The 18,247-nt window shown below is 41.9% G+C and overlaps 2 protein-coding genes across 6 annotated transcripts; one reads left to right on the top strand and one right to left on the bottom strand.

The window, feature by feature from the left end:
• Window positions 1-3: 3 nt before the first annotated feature.
• u2surp (U2 snRNP-associated SURP domain containing) lies at window positions 4-9,344 on the bottom strand (the record flags this gene model as incomplete). Of its 3 annotated transcripts, none has more annotated exons than XM_079292218.1 (26): window positions 4-498; window positions 722-889; window positions 990-1,117; window positions 1,202-1,312; window positions 1,414-1,561; window positions 1,664-1,715; window positions 1,849-1,923; window positions 2,036-2,225; window positions 2,347-2,484; window positions 2,599-2,686; window positions 2,766-2,845; window positions 2,963-3,125; window positions 3,282-3,445; window positions 3,528-3,594; window positions 3,689-3,793; window positions 5,882-5,925; window positions 6,299-6,510; window positions 6,800-6,965; window positions 7,116-7,198; window positions 7,304-7,339; window positions 7,478-7,566; window positions 7,728-7,798; window positions 7,887-8,011; window positions 8,143-8,257; window positions 8,393-8,491; window positions 9,300-9,344. In XM_079292218.1, the coding sequence occupies 26 exons, from the start codon at window positions 9,342-9,344 to the stop codon at window positions 363-365; spliced, it is 2,898 nt and encodes a 965-aa protein (XP_079148344.1). In that variant the 3' UTR covers window positions 4-362. The 3 variants fall into 3 exon arrangements, with proteins under 3 accessions (XP_079148344.1, XP_079148345.1, XP_079148346.1); XM_079292219.1 differs by having other exon boundaries at window positions 1,664-1,712; XM_079292220.1 differs by lacking the exon at window positions 7,304-7,339.
• A 720-nt stretch (window positions 9,345-10,064) lies between these two features.
• On the top strand, window positions 10,065-18,225 carry pcolce2b (procollagen C-endopeptidase enhancer 2b). Of its 3 annotated transcripts, none has more exons than XR_013772908.1 (9): window positions 10,065-10,277; window positions 10,564-10,672; window positions 11,077-11,332; window positions 12,089-12,213; window positions 12,759-12,895; window positions 12,980-13,147; window positions 14,799-14,882; window positions 16,489-16,656; window positions 16,950-17,087. XR_013772908.1 is itself a non-coding variant. In XM_079291785.1 (9 exons), exons 1-9 carry the CDS (start codon window positions 10,144-10,146, stop codon window positions 17,078-17,080), a joined length of 1,308 nt encoding a protein of 435 aa, XP_079147911.1. In that variant the 5' UTR covers window positions 10,065-10,143; the 3' UTR covers window positions 17,081-18,225. The 3 variants fall into 3 exon arrangements, 2 of the variants coding, with proteins under 2 accessions (XP_079147911.1, XP_079147910.1); XM_079291785.1 differs by having other exon boundaries at window positions 12,980-13,143; window positions 16,950-18,225; XM_079291784.1 differs by having other exon boundaries at window positions 12,980-13,143; window positions 16,923-18,225.
• Window positions 18,226-18,247: the final 22 nt, after the last annotated feature.

The following is an 18,247-nucleotide window of genomic DNA, read 5'->3' as shown; positions in this document are numbered from 1 at the left end:
CTGAATGTTTGATTTAAAAATGACATTTGTTTATTAGGAATCCTTTTTCATGTTAACTACAAAAACAGAAAATGAGCATGACTATTTTCATAACACACTGTTCGGGTGTGGTCGACCACATGGAGGTGTTGGGGAATCAGGACACACAAGCACATTATTTTTTGTACAATATAAAACAGTTAATGGCCCCACCCATTAGAGATACACCTGATGGAAACCCATGCAGCAGCCTCCACTCCTCATTGTCTATACATTAACATTTGGGCAGAGATCTTCAGCTACCAAATCATTCAGTCAATCTTTTATACAACACGGCTCGGAAAAGGGAAGAGTGGGGAGGGAGGAAAATAGGAAAAGACGTGTCAGTGTTTGCTCTTCTTTGATTTTTTATGAGACCGGTGAGGTGACCGTGATTTGGAGCGGGACTTCTTAGCTGATTTCTTGGGCGTCTTGGAGCGCGACCTCCTGGATCGCTTGGGTGTGCGAGGTGAAGGAGATCTAGTGGGACAAAGAGGACTTTTTAAATTGCATCAATGTTTCAACTCTCCTAACCACACTGCAATTAATACAAGAGAATCTAGTGTCGGCACTAAAGAAAGGTCTGGCTCTTCACAATATCATTCTGGTGTAGAGGGAATAAAACAGCAGGTGTATACCCACAGTCTACATCTGGTGAGTCAGACTACCCAAAACCTGGCTCTAATGACAACATTAGTCTTACCTCTTTGAGGACTTTTTGATGGTGGTCCGCGGGGAGTCTTTATGGGTGGAGCGGGAAGATGTGTCTTTCGAGTATGAGCGGTCTGATCTTTCTGAACGGGGTGAGGATGACCGGCCTCGTCGGGTGCTACTCCTTGTTGGGCTGGGTGACCCACTGTGACGCCGCTTCCTGTCAACCGGAGAGGAGAAATATATGTCAGACAACTAAACCAATCCCATGTTTTATAAATGACACCGTAAGAGATTGTTGAACCTGATTGTTATCTCACCTCTCTTTCCTGGTTGGCGTGTCGTCCTTTTCTTTTTCCTTCTTCAAATCCTTCAAACGGGCCTCTGCTTTCTCCTTCTCTTTCTTCTCCCTCTCTTTCTCCCGTTCAAGTTTCTCTTTTTCCTTTTCCTACAATAAGGAAACAATAAATTAACCCAATTTTGAATGTAAATGGCTGTAGTTGATATCATCTATAGGGCCCAACTTCAATACCTTCTGGAGTAATTTGTCCCGGTAGTGCTCCACCTGCTCCTGAATACTCTGCCCAGGCTTCTTGGGCCTCTTCCCAGACTCCAGCTCATCCTGGAACTTCATGACCTTAACCTGGGTGAACAAAGCAATACATTTTATCTGCATGCATAACACCACAAACATCATGATATGCTGGTCATGTAGTATGGGGGTTTCTTGTAGTTGTGAAGTACCTCTATTTCTCTGAGCTTTGTGCGTTTCTCCTCATTCATTTCAGACATTTTGGCTTTAATATCCGAGTCCTCTCTGATGGGGGTTGAGTAGCTCTGATTATCATCTGAGCGAGGGCTCCTGTCATCATAATCACTGTCCTCCTCGTCCCTTCAGAGTTGGAAACAGTGGATTTAATAAAATAAAAAAGGTTGAGGGTGCAGCTATGTATTTGCAGAACAGACCTCAAAAGATAGCACACACAAAACTCACTTTGTTGTTTCTTCTGGCTGCTCCAATGCCTCCCATTTTGAAGTCGTCACTGCTGAAGAGCAAACAAAAGAAGGTGAAACTGCAACTAAGAATGCAAACAACCAAATTGGTGACAGACAATTTAAGTACTGAAGTCAAAGCTTTTCATATGTTCAATTTAGTTTGATTCCACCTCAACGCCTCACCTTGAGATTCGGACTCTTCCACCGCCTCCCATTTTGAGGGTGCTACCTTGAAGGTTGCATCCTTTGACGGATCCACTACGAAAACCAGGAAAAGAGCAAGAAATTGAGCAACTTCACAAGAGCTGCATACGGTAGAGCCTGTCGGACTGAGATCATTAACAACCACCTCATACTCTGCACAACTCACAAGGTATTCCATCGATGTCTTCTTCCATGGGCTTGATAGGAACACCATCTAGGTCATCCAGGGGGGCTCCGTCAATAGGAGCTCCATCAATGGGCCCTGCGTCAATCGGCACCCCGTCCACATCCTCCAGCATAGAGCCATCTACATACTCCCCTATTGGAGCCCCATCAATGTCCTCTGCTGGCTCAGCCTGGACCACAGATGGCACACACAAAAAAAATCAAGCTAGGACTTCAGCAACTCATGGGATAGGTATTGTATAGTATCATTTTTAGAATATTCGAATGGTCAAGTATCGTTACATAATGTACCTCCACAATGACGACAGGGGGTTCCTTCTCTGCAGCGAGATTAACTAGACCCAGGAAGATGTTCTGCAGCTTGATAAGGAAGGGGTCCGGGTACACAGCCCAGTCCTCCCATGCCCGGAAACATGCCATGACTCGTTGCTGCCACAAAGGAGAAAAGCAGAAGGCTGGTTGAGTGACATAATGTTGGCAACAAACTGATAGTGTTCAATTATTAGTGTTTAGTTGAGTTAGCGGGATTTGGATGTTTTGTACCTTAAAGTTCTCACTCTGGAGGTGGCCCTGTATCGATTTGTACGTCGCGTTGAGGTCTGCAAAAATCTGGCAAAGCTTCGTCTCAAAGCTGTTGAGAAGAGAATTCGTGTGAATTTGAAACAGAAGTAGGTGAGCTCGGTATTCCCATCTTGAATTACACTACTCACTATTTTCTGTAGTAAGACGCATTGGATACTTTGGCAGAAGAGTTGTACAGCACATCAGAAACTAGATATAACCGTGCAATCTGAAATATAAAAGAGAACATTGTATTTGTTTTCTCACAAGAACGTCTGCACAGAATTTAATCATCATGGATGCTAGTTGGTCATTTTCCAAGCAAAAGATTGCCGATTGATCTTGCCTTCTTGGGAAGAGGGGTTTTGAGGATGGAGAGAGACTCTGTGACACATTCCACAATCTCTTCAGCAGCTTCGGCATGGCTCAGACAAAACAACATGGCTTCCGCTATGTCTCCCCTCCTGGGAGTCATACCACGCAGCATCTCCTCCAGTTTGTCCCGCTCTCTGCAGAAATGAAGGACCATGAATATGAATCTATCGAGCTGCAGGTTCACCAACAGCAGAGGCACGTCAACACATTTCATGAGTCATGAGGAGATACAGATCGAGACTACATGTTTAACTGGATCAATGCCAAAATTTATAAAGAAATGGTCTTACTCTTCTTTCAAGCAGCCTTTCTTGCTGCCCTCCTCGTCTTCCTCCTCTTCCTCACCATCATCATAAGGACCATGGAGGTATGGGTTAAGAGGAGGCGGACGCCACATGGAGCCATTCTTAAACATCCTAAAGTCCTCTGTTTTCCATTTGACTGGTGCTTCGCCCTGAGCAAGGAAAGTACAGTTAATATCAAAACCATCATTACATTTTGACACTTTATGCAATTCTATAAGTCACAAATCAAACCTGTAGGATGGAGTAGATTTTCCACCGGTAGTATACATGTGCTGGGCTTTGGTTCTCAAATAGAAACCTGGAAGAAAGACCATGAACATGAGCATGCAAATACTATGAAGCACTCAAATGTTCAAACGGTAAATACATTGCAGATGTGCAGTGGCACTGACCTGTACATGGGATTGTTGATTTCTCTGTTCATGATCATGGCTTCAAACATTGGGCCTTCACGCACCACAAACTCGATCATTCGGTGGATGAGAGAGAGCAAATTCCTACAAGAAAAACACAGTTAAAGCAAACGGATTCAGACCGGCCTGACTCTTGACCGCTACAAAAGCCTGTCTGTCCAAAGTTTCATTTTGCCTGGTGGTTTGACACTCGGAACAGTCGTCTCTCGACGGACCCGATGGGTGGTTGACTAAACAAATGTTGCTGGTCGTGACTTGCAGTGGGCTGACACTGAATAGTGCACTGCCATGGTAGTACTTGTTATAATCTACCTGGCAGACGATGTCACTGAAATGACTATTCGTCACTAATTTACTGTGAAAGATGGGAAAGATTAAGTGAGGCATATTTTATTAGAGAGATAACTGTCCAAGAGTGTCACATAACCAGGCTTAAATCAAACATAACCTGAGCCTATGGATAACATCAATACATAAATGCTGCCAAAAAAACAAACTTAAATGACAACGGATGTTACAGTAAACAATTTCTAGGACCCATGTCTATAATGCATGATAAACATACTTATAATGCGTTATAATCTCCATATATCACTGTGTAATTATAGTTATAAGCACGACATGTATACGATTAATTAACTTTATATAATACGAACTTATAACATTAATAACGTTAGCGCCATAGACTATAAAATATGGCCATCACCATCTTGACAGTGACAACCCTAACCCCATAAACAGATGCCCTATATAAAATTTGAATTGTTATGAACAGGTATATTAGCTAGAGACAAAACTTTTTTTTTTACCAATTATGGGAATTGTAATACATTATACTTGCAAACAAAGTCAGCGAGTGACCAGCAATCATGAAGTATTATGATATTTAATGTGTTGTGATTATTGTTACAAAGAATTATGAGTACTTACGAGTGCCTATAACTATACAGTGCTATAAGCGAATTAATACACATGTTTATAATGCATTGTAGACATGGGCATCATAGAAAGCCATTACCAAACCTTTAAAGTAATTCAGAGTAAATTAAAGAAAAACTAACAATTCAGGTAACTTAAGGTCTAGTTTGTGCCTATGTTGTTTAAGGATACAGTGCGACAGGTCTTAATTGCATTGCACTGCATGGACTCTTTCCTTGAAATCTTCCTAGATTCAAATTTTAAAAAATGGGCAAAAATGATATAAAAAAGGTCAACAAGTGAAACTGAACTTTGGGAAAGTAGGAGCGAGACATTGACGAGACACCGTATTAACTGAAAAGTCTGTAAATACAATGCCTCTCAATCCCCACTCATGTCCTGACTTAATGTGAAGAAGAACCAAAGCAGTACAGGATCGATGGCCTAAATAGGCTAAACATGGTATTTGCTGCTGGAGTTGGTAAAAAACTGAATACAATGAGATCACTTAAGTTCTTCTGTGACAATTTTGGGGAGATATATATGGTGCAGGCTGCATACAAATAGCCTAAAGTGTCCGACAAAACAAAGGATGTCTTTCATTTGACAACACAGAATACATTTACTTGCATTGGAGCCGATCGTACCAATGGCGGGGTAAAATTCAGTATACTTTCCCAATCCATCCCATGATGCTTTTCAGGTCCCTCGCTGCTGCAGACAGTTCAACTTGTGCTGCTCACCAAGGCCAATGTCAAAGGTCATATATAGACTAATAGTGGCAGGTTTGGATTTGTTGGCAGGGGCCAGATTTACTGAGCTCCTAATAGAGTGACAGAGGCCAAGGGGGCAGACGGTCTGAGTGAGCAATGGTCAGAAAGCAGGATCTCACAACTACAGATCTAGAATCAGCAGACTATGTATGTGGCAGAGAAACAACGCCACGAAAGTTGAAAAACAATTAAATGTTGACGTATGGAGTGGAACTGTGATGGACTAAATTCATGATTGAATAAGCACTATGATGATGTTTTTGCTACGAACAGTAAAGGAAACATGAGTGATGGTGGAGTACTGTTGGTCAGTATTATTCTATCTACCAATATGACGACATTGTACAACAGCCTCAACCATTGCTCACCCATACTGACCAGCCCCCTGTAGCATGCAGTGATCAATTGATCAAACTTTAGCTTCATTATGGGATGTTTTTTCTAAGTTTGTACACCAATTTAAAAAAAGAAAAACATGTACCTTTCTGTTGGGATAACCACTTTGACTATGGCTTGCGACAGAGTCTGTATATGAAGTCACATCAGATAATAAACATAGAATGTGAGTATTGTTAAAAGGCAACAGTTGAAAAATATAAAAAATGCATTTTAAAGTGCAACTAGATAACAACCATCAGTTTTACTAATGGCCAAACACCCGACACTGGATTCATTAACCATAAAAACCTCTCTAACACTGAGCATTTTCCACACGCTAACATTTCTTTATACCCACACTTTGATACACAGTGCAAAACTAGTTTAATTCAGACAAAGACTATCACTTACATTAAAACTTGTACTGACTGCTCATTATAAAAGCTAACATCTCACCATCTGAATTAACAACACACTGCCATAACCCATGACAAAATCCTAGGCTGACATGCTGAGTTACCTTCTCAAACTCCTCCTTGTTTTTAGGTGGAGGAAGCATGGGAGCGGTGGGGTTCTTTAGCCTCTCCCGGGGCTGTGCATTGAAGGGTAGGCCGGAGGGAGGCGGTGGGAGTGTGTGCTCCATCATGGAAGGAGGGATGTAGATGGGGTGGGGCGGGATGGGCACACCTTTGCCCCATCCTAATTTCATCTCAAAGCTCATTATCATCTTTCCTGTAAGGGGAGAGAAGAAAGCAATTAATTTCTATAAATATACACGACTGCTCAAAAGTTTGGAGTCACTGGTTATATTGATGATTTAAACAGTAGAATTCAGACACGAAATGCAATATTTACATTTCAAATAGCGAAGAACAATGAAATGATTAAAACTTAGTTTAGTTGATGTAGGCAAAGTTTTACATGACAAGATGAGAATACTGTTGCAAACACCCTTCGATTTCGACATGTATCTACACAACGTCCTTTTTTTCATTTAAAATAAAGAAAAGCAGCTTTGTACCATTTAGGTTCTTGAGTGCTCGCTCAGCATCCCTCCTGTTCATGAAAGCCACAAAACCACAGTTCCTCTCCCGAGCCCTCTCCTCGTCTGTTCTCGGCCACATGATCTTCACACTGGCCAGCGGACCATAACGGCCAAACTCTTGACACAGCATCTCCTCATTCATCTAAAATTGAAAAGACATGCAGGGATATTATTACTTCATAAATTGGCATTGGCTAATATCTGCACAACATAACCACTTGAAATTAGGACTGTAAGCAACACAGTTATGTTTGGTATTTAGAGTCGGCTCATAGCAAAAATAGAAATTCACCTGTGGATTGATGTTTCCGAGATACAAGTTAGTAGTAGATGGGTCTCCAACATCATGGGAACCGGGCGCACAATCATCCAAAACTGCAGAAACAGAACAGAGAAGAATTTCCTTTGGTGTCTGACAGGACAGCGTATTTTCTTGGCAAGAAGAGGATATTCACGGCCACGATAATAAGTCAAAATTACCACTGGACGGACGGTTTCTTCTTGAAGAACCATCCGCTAAAAGAAGCAGAAACGCAGTATAAATTTTGTTTCAGGGGCAAAAGTGGATGGGGGTGGGTGAGTGGAGAAAAGCGTGCAGGAAAGCGCCAATTCAGGCCAAGTTAGTACATGAAACTGTCACTTTAAGACACTTACATGAGCGTCTTCCGTCCGTGCCCGAGAGAGGTTCGAAGCGACTAACGCGTCCTTTCAGCTTGTGTCTTTCATCCCTTTCCTCCTGTATTCTGTAGGAATCAGGATGCACAACAATTACGTACCACCTATGTTCAAATGACACATTCATACTTTCGGAACCGCACTATTCCCCACCATAACACCTGGGAACACTCGTTTCCACTACCCTAAACAGTTAAAATGTCCAATAGGTTAATGTACTGGAACTCACTGCTTAAGTTCTTCTTTGAAGAGCTCCAAGTTGCTCTTCTTCTTTTCCTTTTCAGTAGTTTTCTTCACAGGCTGAAATACACAGGTGGAAATAATATCAAAGCATCATTAACTCCAGCAGTTACAAGAGAGGCTACTTGTTGAATGTGATCGTACTTACATGTCTTTTGTCTACTGGTAAAAACTGAGTTGGGGTTTCCAAAGGCAAGAAGCCTTTTGATTGGTTCTCGAAACGTGACTTGGGCTTGTACAATTTCCCTTTCTTCTCATCAGCAGCTGCCTCCTCTGAAAGGTGAAAGAGTTTGATTGTTCTGTATTCCACTATTACATTCAAATTTCACTGTTTAAGTCATGGATGGAGCCCGTTGACAACTGTGATTGTGCTCAAACACTTAATGGAGTTACTAGAAATTTACCGTTTGTTGCATTTGCAATACCACCACGGACAAAGGCCTTGACCTTGCCATCCCCTCCTCCTTCAAAAGCAGCAAGAAACTCCTCGTAGATCTCCGCTGCTGCCCGCTCATCCTCCTGAACACAGAAATCAGTGTCAAAGTAAATAAACACGCGTATCAACTAACAGAGAAGCATCGTTGTACAATGTGTACCCAGTTACCACAGATCATACAGACAATATTCTCTTAAAAAAAGGAAGCCAATACTTACTTTTTTCTTTATTTCATCTTGTTCCTTCTTGCTCAGGGTCCTCTTCGCCACTGCCATTTTGCCAATGCTGAAAGACTTCAATTTGCTCTCAAGCAACGCCTGTCGACGTAAACAAACCATGGTTGGCTTTCAACATGCATTTCGTAGTCCAACTCTAAATGTTTGTGCATATAGAATATACAGTCCATCACACAGATCAATGTTGCTCCAAATAGTATTCATTCATATTCAGATGATTGAGAACGTGCGACAGCAGTCATGTTGACAGGTAGGTTACGCGGGATCCATGGCCGTAACAACACCCAACTCACTGTAAAGTGGGCTGTGTCCACTTGTAGACTGCAAACCACAGCCCAATCCTGTGATGGTTATTCTGTACGTTGCAATTACTGAATATATTTTAAACTTAGTTGCATCTGGACATCAGGATGTAAATACAACTGAGGTAAATTACCCAGAGGCCTAAACAAACTGCTGCAGCGCCACCGACTCAATGCAGTAGTCGGCGGATGACTGAAACAAGGCTCAAATATTGTTAGGCCCGAGTTCAAAAATATTACATTTAACTACTACTTCATCACATTACATAACTAAACTTTGTTCTAACGTCTCGCTTTATCACCATCAGCTTGTGAGCTGTGCTAACGGCGTTTCTTTCTGAGTCAACTGTCCTGACTAGTCCTTCTTGTGTAGCGTTAGCTAACTCGCTTAGCTTAGCTATATTAGCCAGTGTGGATAGCTTTAGCACGCTGGTAGTTAGTTACCACAATTGCGCACATTCGTAACTCTAGCCTCCTGCGTGCTTTAAATATGTAAATAGTCACGGTTGGTCAGGCATACGAATATGTACATCGTTTCACTACAACATAAAATACCTAGCTAATGCAAGTACAAAAGGTAAATTCACCTTAGCGGTAGCTTTTTGAGAGCCACCAGGCGTTCGGTCCGCCATCTTTTGTGTGACTAAAAAAAAAATCGATCATCGATTACATGATAGCGGCAAACGTGAAACTCCAGGCGACACAATCGATCATCGATTCAGTGATGGCTAAACTTATTTTCACTGTCACTCTAAAGTGGTAATATTTACAATAACCCCCCAAAAAAAGCAACTGGAGTTGTTTATGAAAATTAGTAAGATTTTTAGAGACAGCGAGATCTCATTTTACATGATCAATTAAAACATTTTTTTTAAACAATTGTTTTATTGGTATATCACACAGATAGCATATATATAGGTGCATGATACAAACTCATACTATATAGAGTCATTCAATTGATGTATGAAAATAACAATACATTTGAGCAAGACCGTTTAATGGATCTTTTCATATTATACCGCTGTGATTTGAGCTATTAAATATTGTGCCAAATAGCTGCTTATACCATGTTTAGTCCAGCAGGTGGTGCTCTACTCTCTATATCGCTCATTGTATCTAGAAGTATCTCTGTTACCGGTGAATATTATTCCATACCATTTAAACATATTTTTGAATAATGCACGACTTCAAGTGTATTCATCTCCTTCAATGTTTTTCCGGCCAGGTGCTGCAGCAAACTCATGCAAGACCTCAAACCCTCCCTTCTGTCGTTTTTCTTTTTCTTTTTTTCTTTTTAAAGCAGCAGCCTGTGCTCCGTCCCTCCATACACGCAGAACAAACGCTATATTCATCTGCTCCGGCTTGCAGTCACTGAAACTCCCCGCAGGAACTCCTGCCTACTTTACACCACCGTCTGAGCATCTGGACACAATGCCATTCATTTCAAGGGGCGAAAACAGGCGAGGACTCTGCTCCGTGAACCCAACTATGTGGAGAACATGCAGTATTTTTTGCGCATGGAGTCTACTGTTCTTGACAGAGGTTTGCGCGCAGCCTCAGCGGAGGTACACAATTTATATTCTTTTCCTGATTTATTTTTCAATCGATTTGAAAGCTTTATGAGTGAGCAAGGTGTCAAGGATCTCGTGGCGGACTGTGGAGAAGCATCGTCAGTGGACTGGAGTTCAGAGGAATGTTCTGCAGTCCGGAGTGCCTCGTCAGGACATGTGGCGCATTGAATTAAGTCTGCGTTAAATCCACCGCAGGCTATCGTTAACGTTGAAACATGTTTAATGCTTTTATCAACATTTGATATTTTTGAAAATAGAACACCTTCTCTCCCCGATCTAGACCAATCTTCACATGCGGCGGAAACATTACAGGGGACTCTGGAGTAATCGGGAGCCAGGGGTACCCAGGAGTTTACCCTCCAAATACCAAATGTGTGTGGAGAATCACAGTGAGTCCAAAGTCATATTCACGTTTAGCTTTTAAAGTCTGGCATAATGATGATGATAAAATTGATAGTTTTTTTAAAAGCACAACAAACAGCTGCACAATATAATGCTATGATTCTCTAACCCCAAACTCCCAATTTCCTTCTAAAAATACTCAACCACAGCCAGCTTAAGGCTGTTTTTGCTGACTGGCTCCCTCCATTACATGACTGTAGATCTAAACAGTCAAGGCTGGACAAAGTTGCATTTTGCCGTTACATAAGTCAGACCTACTGTATATATTGTTATCTGCAATCACATGTGGAGAACATCGTTTGACATTATTGAAGTAACAAGCCAACATTCATGCTCTCATTAATATTGATATACGTGTAACCCTTAATGCCCTCTGTAAATTCACACCCAGGTCCCAGAGGGAAAGGTGGTGGTCCTGTCATTCCGCTTTATTGACTTGGAGAACGACAACCTGTGCCGCTATGACTTTGTGGATGTTTACAGTGGCCATGTCAGTGCGCAGAGACTTGGTCGCTTCTGTGGGACGTTCAAGCCAGGAGCCCTGGTTTCTACGGGCAACAAGATGCTCCTTCAGATGGTGTCTGACGCCAACACAGCCGGGAGTGGCTTCCTGACTGTTTTCTCTGCTGCCAATCCACATGAAAGAGGTATCGGTAAACGTGGGAAGAAGAAGCTTTGAGAATAGCGTTGGCGTGCCGGCTCTTATGTTGCTGTCCTACACAAGGTTGAGAGAATAACTTGGAGGAATATCTTAAAAGTGATCGCAGTATGATGAAGAAAAATGAGGAACATTTTTTGGAGCACATTAGTAGAAGGCACAGGTCAGAAGTATTACTTCGAGTTGAGTGAGCCTCTTCCTCTCTGCAGGGTTGCGAAATCACTTCTTCTGTTTTTGAGGAATTTGAATGGCTGGTTCTCTGTACGCAAGGAGCTGACAGCTGTAATGGGTCATGCCTATTAACCAGCCGGTCTGGCTCTACACAATGAATGGTAACAGATACTGAAGACCGTTTTAGTGTTGTCAAAACTACACAGCACAACATTTGTTACGGGTCTATTTTTGACACTGTGCTCAATTGTACTTCTTCATGTTGGAAAGGAAACATCAATCTAAGTGTATGTCACAAAGAAAACATGTCTTCAAGAGATTTAGTCTGAGCAGCTTGTGTTATTGTTAAACTGATGTTTCTCAGATGCTTGACGACGTTGGAAGCATCCTGTCTTTTTTAAACAGGACTAATGACTGACTTAGTTTTTAGGGTTACAGTAGTGGGTCATTACAGGATCATACAATGTGGTGTTCTTGGTTAAGAATGATGATAAGATCTGGATCATTCCCCTCAAGGAACAGCAGGAAGATTGTTGCAGATTATTCCTGGTGACTATATGTCATTACTCCACAGGGGACCAGTACTGTGGAGGCAGATTGGACAAGCCCTCTGGGTCTTTCAAAACACCCAACTGGCCTGAGAAGGACTACCCAGCTGGAGTCACCTGCTCCTGGCACATAGTTGCACCAAAGAACCAGGTCAGAGTGTTCAAAATGAATTCATCGATTTTTTCTGTATGCAAAGTTCTCAAAGTGGGATGTTGTAGATTTTGCTGGATTACATGTCAGTGGTTGAATAAATGAGTCTCTTGTGAAATAAAGCATACAACATGTAAGTTACCACAGTCTGTTTGCAGGTCTTAGGGAATACTACTGCATATGTGAAGTGTTTTTTTTTACTCTAGCATAACAACCCCTGAATTGTGGGTAATGTAGGCACCAGGTTTCGACACAGAATAATAATGTATGGACTAAAAAAAACATATCTCAAGTTCTCCTGCGTTGATTTAGATGATTTTTCCATTTAAACTGTCCTACATGAGTCCAACATTGTTGTAGGAGTGCAGTGCTGAATCTTTGAGCACTCTTTTAAGACGGCTCAATGTGCAATGGGTGTGGAACAAGTCTACATCATCCCACAAATGACAGGGTACCCTTTAATCAAACAGCCGACCTTGATAGCCCTATTACAAGCTTTTGGTGCATGAAAGAATATTTCCTTTGTGGTTTGTCTCCTGCGGCAGATTATCGAAGTCAAGTTTGAGAAGTTTGATGTGGAAAGGGATAACTACTGCCGGTATGACCACGTCTCCATTTTCAATGGGGCAGAAATCAACGATGCCAAGAAGATTGGCAAATATTGTGGAGACAGCCCCCCAGCGTAGGTGATTCTGGTTTTATTTTCACTCAAACATCCATCCTATGAATTCCTCTCAGTTTACACTCAGTCTGCTTTGCTTTGCAGGCCAGTGTTCTCAGATGGGAACCAGCTCCTCATCCAGTTCCTGTCAGATCTCAGTCTAACCGCAGACGGCTTCATTGGACACTACAAGTTCCGACCAAAGAAATTCTCCATCACCACGATACCACCCACCACTACCACACAGCCGGTCACCACCAGGCCCATACGTAGGTAGCGACTTTTATCCAATAAAAAGCCTCTAGAGCAGGGGTCTCAAACTCCCGGCCCGCGGGCCGAATCCGGCCCGCCACGTCATTTTATGTGGCCCGCGAATCCGCCAGCACAACAAAAAAGTAAAAAATCTTTTTTTTTTTACTTCTTTTTTTAAAAAGTTAGACTTGACAATAAAAATATCCCCATAGTCGAAATTATGAGATAGAAAGTCGAAGTTATGAGATAGAAAGTCAAAACTTTGATAGAAAGTCATAATGATGAGATACTTAAATACAGAAGCAGCTCTTTGGCTGGTTACTGTACATTTGAAATGGAAATGTATTGTGAGTACATTGAAGACTACTTCAAACGTGGCTTTAAAAACACATGAAATACTTCATGTGGGATTGTGCAATCGCACCCTTGAAAGGATTTTAAGCGTTGAACAAAGTTATTGTAATAACTTGTTTGATATTTGTCTTTGCTGTTTTCTTTAATAGTTTGATCTTTGATAGTCATGTGGGTTTCTTAACCCTAAATTAAAAGGATTTAAGTTATAATAACAGAAATGTGCTTAAATATATGTTTACATTTATATAACTGCATGTACAATATTTTTACACTTGAATAAACAATAATCAAATGCAGAGACAGTTATTTACCAATATGTTAGGAGTAGTTACATTTACACAGTCTTACATTTACAACCGGCCCTTTGAGGCGACCGTGATGCTGATGTGGCCCGGAGTGAAAATGAGTTTGAGACCCCTGCTCTAGAGGTCTTCTAACATCTGTCTTTGTTGATGTAGCTATGAGACATCCTGGCTTTGCACTGCTGGATTCTCTTGCTAACACGTGGGGTTTATCTTTTCACTTTAACCACCGCAATCTGCTTCTGATAGCAGCTCTGGGCAAGAACAGAAGAAGCGAAGTGTACTGCTAGAGTCCTCTTAACACCGTTCATGGTTGAGGATTCTAAGTCAGAGCTGCTTTACAGTACATGCGGATAAATAGTCGGCATAATTACGAATACCCTTCTAAAATAAAATGGGTTTAATGGGTCAAGCTAAATTGCGGATCTTCACAAGTTGACATGCAGATGCATCTTTCTCCTCTGTGCAAAGACTGAATATAAAGTACAGTGCTGGAGACTGCAGGTCCTCTTAAAGCACATGTCTTTTGCTCACCTCTTTCTTTGTACATAGCACAGATTCATACACAATATGTGGGCATGCGTCGCAGCTCATTTTCATACTCAAACTCACATTCCAACACAGTGTTGTTTTTTCTCTTAGTCGAGCCAGGTTATTTTGGCGTCTGCCTGCCATGATGTCATCATGTGACGGTTGCTTTCTGGTCGGTTTTAAATTCCTGACTTTTCCTTCTCCAGTCAGAATAATATTTGGACAGTCCCCTTGTATTTTCTTGGTTCGTTCCTTTATGGATTCTGCACTGTGTCTCTAACTCTAGAAACAGATGTTGGCCTCACATTATCTCGCTATTTCACACACTGCAGTGCACATTGTCATTTTGGGCTCTTGTTGTGTTACAGAGAACAACCTGTCAATGAACCACAGTAGAAACAGATGCAACCATAACTTACACGCTTGCATCACTGGCAGGCAAAATGACAGCGATTGAATTTCCTTGTGTACGTGTGTCTCTGCAGCTCTGAAGTACTCGGTAGCCCTCTGCCAGCAGAAATGCAAAAGACGAGGAACACTCGACAGCAATTACTGCTCCAGCAATTTTGGTAAGAACATCAGTGCTTATTGCAATGTATTTGAACCACGTAACCTACAGTCGCTGATTTGGCCCAGCCCTGCTAGTGTTGTAACTGTACACCTTTACTGTTACTATACATACATATAAAGTAAAGACCTTAACAATACACATCCTTCAAAGATTTACAACAGCGTCGGGAAGCCAAATCTCCCCTAACGAGCAGTTTACATCATGTCACTGTCTTTGCTGCTCTGATTTCTCACTGCGCATCTCAAAGACGTCCTTGACAGCCTGTCAGGAAGTGAAGGAGTGAATACAGTAGGACACAGTTACGTCCAGTGTAAACACACACACACACACACACACACACTCAGCCTCTATAGGTAAACTGTTGATAAATGAGCGTGTTGATTCAGGCTCGGCCTCCGTTTGCTACTCTCCTGCTCTCTGATGTTTTTTCCTCTTTGAGATGTTTACCACATGTGTTAGGTTGGCATTTCAAAGAGTTTACTTGGAATTGCATCAGGAATTGCGGAAAGGCAAGCAACGCGGTGGTGCGTGTGGAAAAAGTCACCCGTGCGATGAGGCGGCGCAGTCAGCACACACTGTGTTACAACACATGTTAATGAAGTGGCGAGACGGTAGACTGATAGTTCCTCTAATTAACACTTAAAGCCATAACTGTTGCTGTTGTTTCATCAAATAATGTGATATATGCGCTTTGCATTGTTAAAAGCCGTTCCCTGTTTATATAACAACAGCATCAGGTATGACAACATTACAGTCCTCTGGCTGTTCTCCTCCCTGTCAGGAAATGAAACTGAAGTGAAGTCCAGACATGTTGGTACCATCAGTGCTGAATGAAACGTGCTTCTCTCTCACTCCACTGGCTCCACTGTCACTGCAAAACATTGTAAGTGGCTGCTGGACAATTATTCTTGGCCTTGTCACAGATAGGGCCATGTCCTGGAAACACTTCACCTTTGAAGTCTTAAAATGTCAGAAATTGATATCCTTGATGTGTTTTTGGGAAGCATCTATTAGCTGACGGATGGATGAAAAGGTCAAGAGGGGAGTGTTGAAAGCCTGCGAGGAGCCGATGAGAGACGATGCTGTTTATTCACCGTGACATCTTTACAGACAGGCTGCGCTTCACAGACAAGAACTGTAGTCGTAGTACGCACACATTGTTCACATCTATCTTAGATTATTGATGACGACAATAAAAAAAAGCAGATTCCCTTCACCGCAACGAGGTCGATGTTAAGCTTGTTAGCGTTTTCATTGCGAGCGTGTTACCGTGCCAGCGTTTAGCTGAAAGCACCAGTGTGCATAAGCACAGCCTCACATGGCTCTGGTCTTGGTGTTGTTTTTAATGATACGAGTTAGCGACATCTGCTTTTACTCTTTTGTTTTTTCAAAGTGCCACTACGCCGCTGCAGTCGCTCTGCTTAAAGGTTTGGCTTTTGTTCTAACCACAGCCCGGGAAACTTGCCACGGCAGTGACGATTTTGTAGTTCATGTCTCGGCTTTGTCCTTGTTCATGAGGAAGCGTGTCATGAAAGCGAAACACGATTTTACTGGATCAGTTCGTTTGTCGTGACCTGTGGTGTATGTGTGTGTGTCCATGACAGTGATAACCGGTACAGTCATCACTGCCGTGATGAGAGAAGGAAGCATGTACGCCACTGTCTCTATCATCAACGTGTATAAAGAAGGCAATCTGGCCATCCAGCAGGCAGGAAAAACCATGAGCACCAAGATCATTATCCTGTGCAAGAAGTGCCCGTTTATCAGGAGAGGTGAGTACACAGAGTATCCACATCCAAATGATGATAATCGATGTAGAGTTGCTGGCTGACTGTTCTGAATAACTTATGGCTCTGAGTTTGTCACGCTCAGTTGATAGAGCTTGCCCTAAAGTGTGAGGTGAGCGGCAGAACTCACTGTCCAAACATGAAATATGTTCATATGTATGCATATAAACATATGGGATACAGACCTGCCGCGTGGGGATTCTGACATTTGGCCTCCCTGAATGTCTCTGCCGTTCCGCCACTGCATTCAGGTTTTTTGTGTGCGACCTTCTCACCAGGCTTGAACTACGTCTTCATGGGCCAGGTGGACGAGGACGGCCGGGGGAAAATCGCCCCTCAGCACTTTGTTATGGCGTTTAAGACAAAGAACCAGAAAGGACTCAATGTTCTGAAAAACAAGCGGTGCTGAGTTCCAGTACGGCCGAGGATTTCCACTGCCTGAGGCTGTGGATGGAAACAACTAAGCATTAAATGATCTCCAACTCAACAACACGAACACAAGCCAACAACAACACTGAATCTGGATGCAGAGACGCCAGAAGAAAACATCAAATCTACATCTCTCATTCAACTCAGCGCAACGTCGATTTTTGTATTTATTCATGTTGCTGCAGATCAAGAAGACATTCAGCACTCCTACTCTGTTCTATTGAGAGACCAGTCGGTTAGTCTCATTCGCAACCTCAGAATCATTAGCAACAAAATGAGTTGTTTCCAACGCTATTCCACGGCCCATTCCCACTCTGCCTCGTCACATTCCTGTCATTTAAATCGTAGTAACAGGAGCCCAGAATATCGAGTATCGCAATTCACAGAGAGGCGCTTCACAAAACAAACAATCATCAAACTTCCAGTGTCCACATCTGTTCTGACAGTATCCTGTGATGGTACTATTAATTTAACATTTTTGCATGTTCTACTTTTCATTTGTGTTTCCCTTTGAGTCTGTGGAGCGCGATGTGAATAAACAGTTGGATTTATTATTTAGGATGCATTAAACAAATATAGCCTTGAATTTCCCAAGCCTAATACCCATCAGGGATTTGTCACAGCTGATTGTTGTATTTTTAATGACGGTGTAAAGTTACATTTTAATGGGCAGAATTTGGGAGTTTGGAAGTGATGATGAGAAGTGCAATATTTAATATGTATGTGATTCTTTTTTTTTTGAAAGATTCTATGCTGCTTTTATGTGAAACAAATGAGAAACTTCCGAGCTGAAGCTCCTTTTCTTCAGTTTGTTTACCACAAAGCAAAGCACCGCTATCAGCGTACACCATTTACTGCTTTTATAAAAGGCAGAGTTATGAAATGAAAATTATTTTCAGATGAAAAAGTCGGTGAATATTATTTATATTTGATTGTTTTCATCTGCCCAAATAAAACTCCTTTAACGTGTTCCTTATGCTCGTCCGTCTTAGTACAAGAACCTTCAGCTGGAAACTGAATAATGCCAAATAACACGATTGGTCTGTCCGCAATGCTAAGCATGAGAATGGATCAGGTGTGTGTAAGGAATCAAAAAGTAATTTGTATTCAGCAAAATCAGTTCTTTATGCCATTAAATGAATGTTTC

The sequence above is a fragment of the Melanostigma gelatinosum genome (assembly GCF_949748355.1).
Source record: "Melanostigma gelatinosum genome assembly, chromosome: 20".
Lineage (NCBI taxonomy): Eukaryota > Metazoa > Chordata > Actinopteri > Perciformes > Zoarcidae > Melanostigma > Melanostigma gelatinosum.
The sequence above is the reverse complement of the archived record's forward strand: the minus strand, read 5'-3'. Positions and strand labels throughout refer to the sequence as shown.

Excerpts from the sequence above, each read along its gene's own strand:
- pcolce2b (XM_079291784.1), top strand. The coding sequence starts at position 10,144 with ATGCCATTCATTTCAAGGGGCGAAAACAGGCGAGGACTCTGCTCCGTG. Across the intron at positions 13,144-14,798 it reads GGTCACCACCAGGCCCATAC|CTCTGAAGTACTCGGTAGCC; the intron begins GTAGGTAGCGAC and ends GTGTCTCTGCAG. Across the intron at positions 16,657-16,922 it reads GTGCCCGTTTATCAGGAGAG|GTTTTTTGTGTGCGACCTTC; the intron begins GTGAGTACACAG and ends CACTGCATTCAG.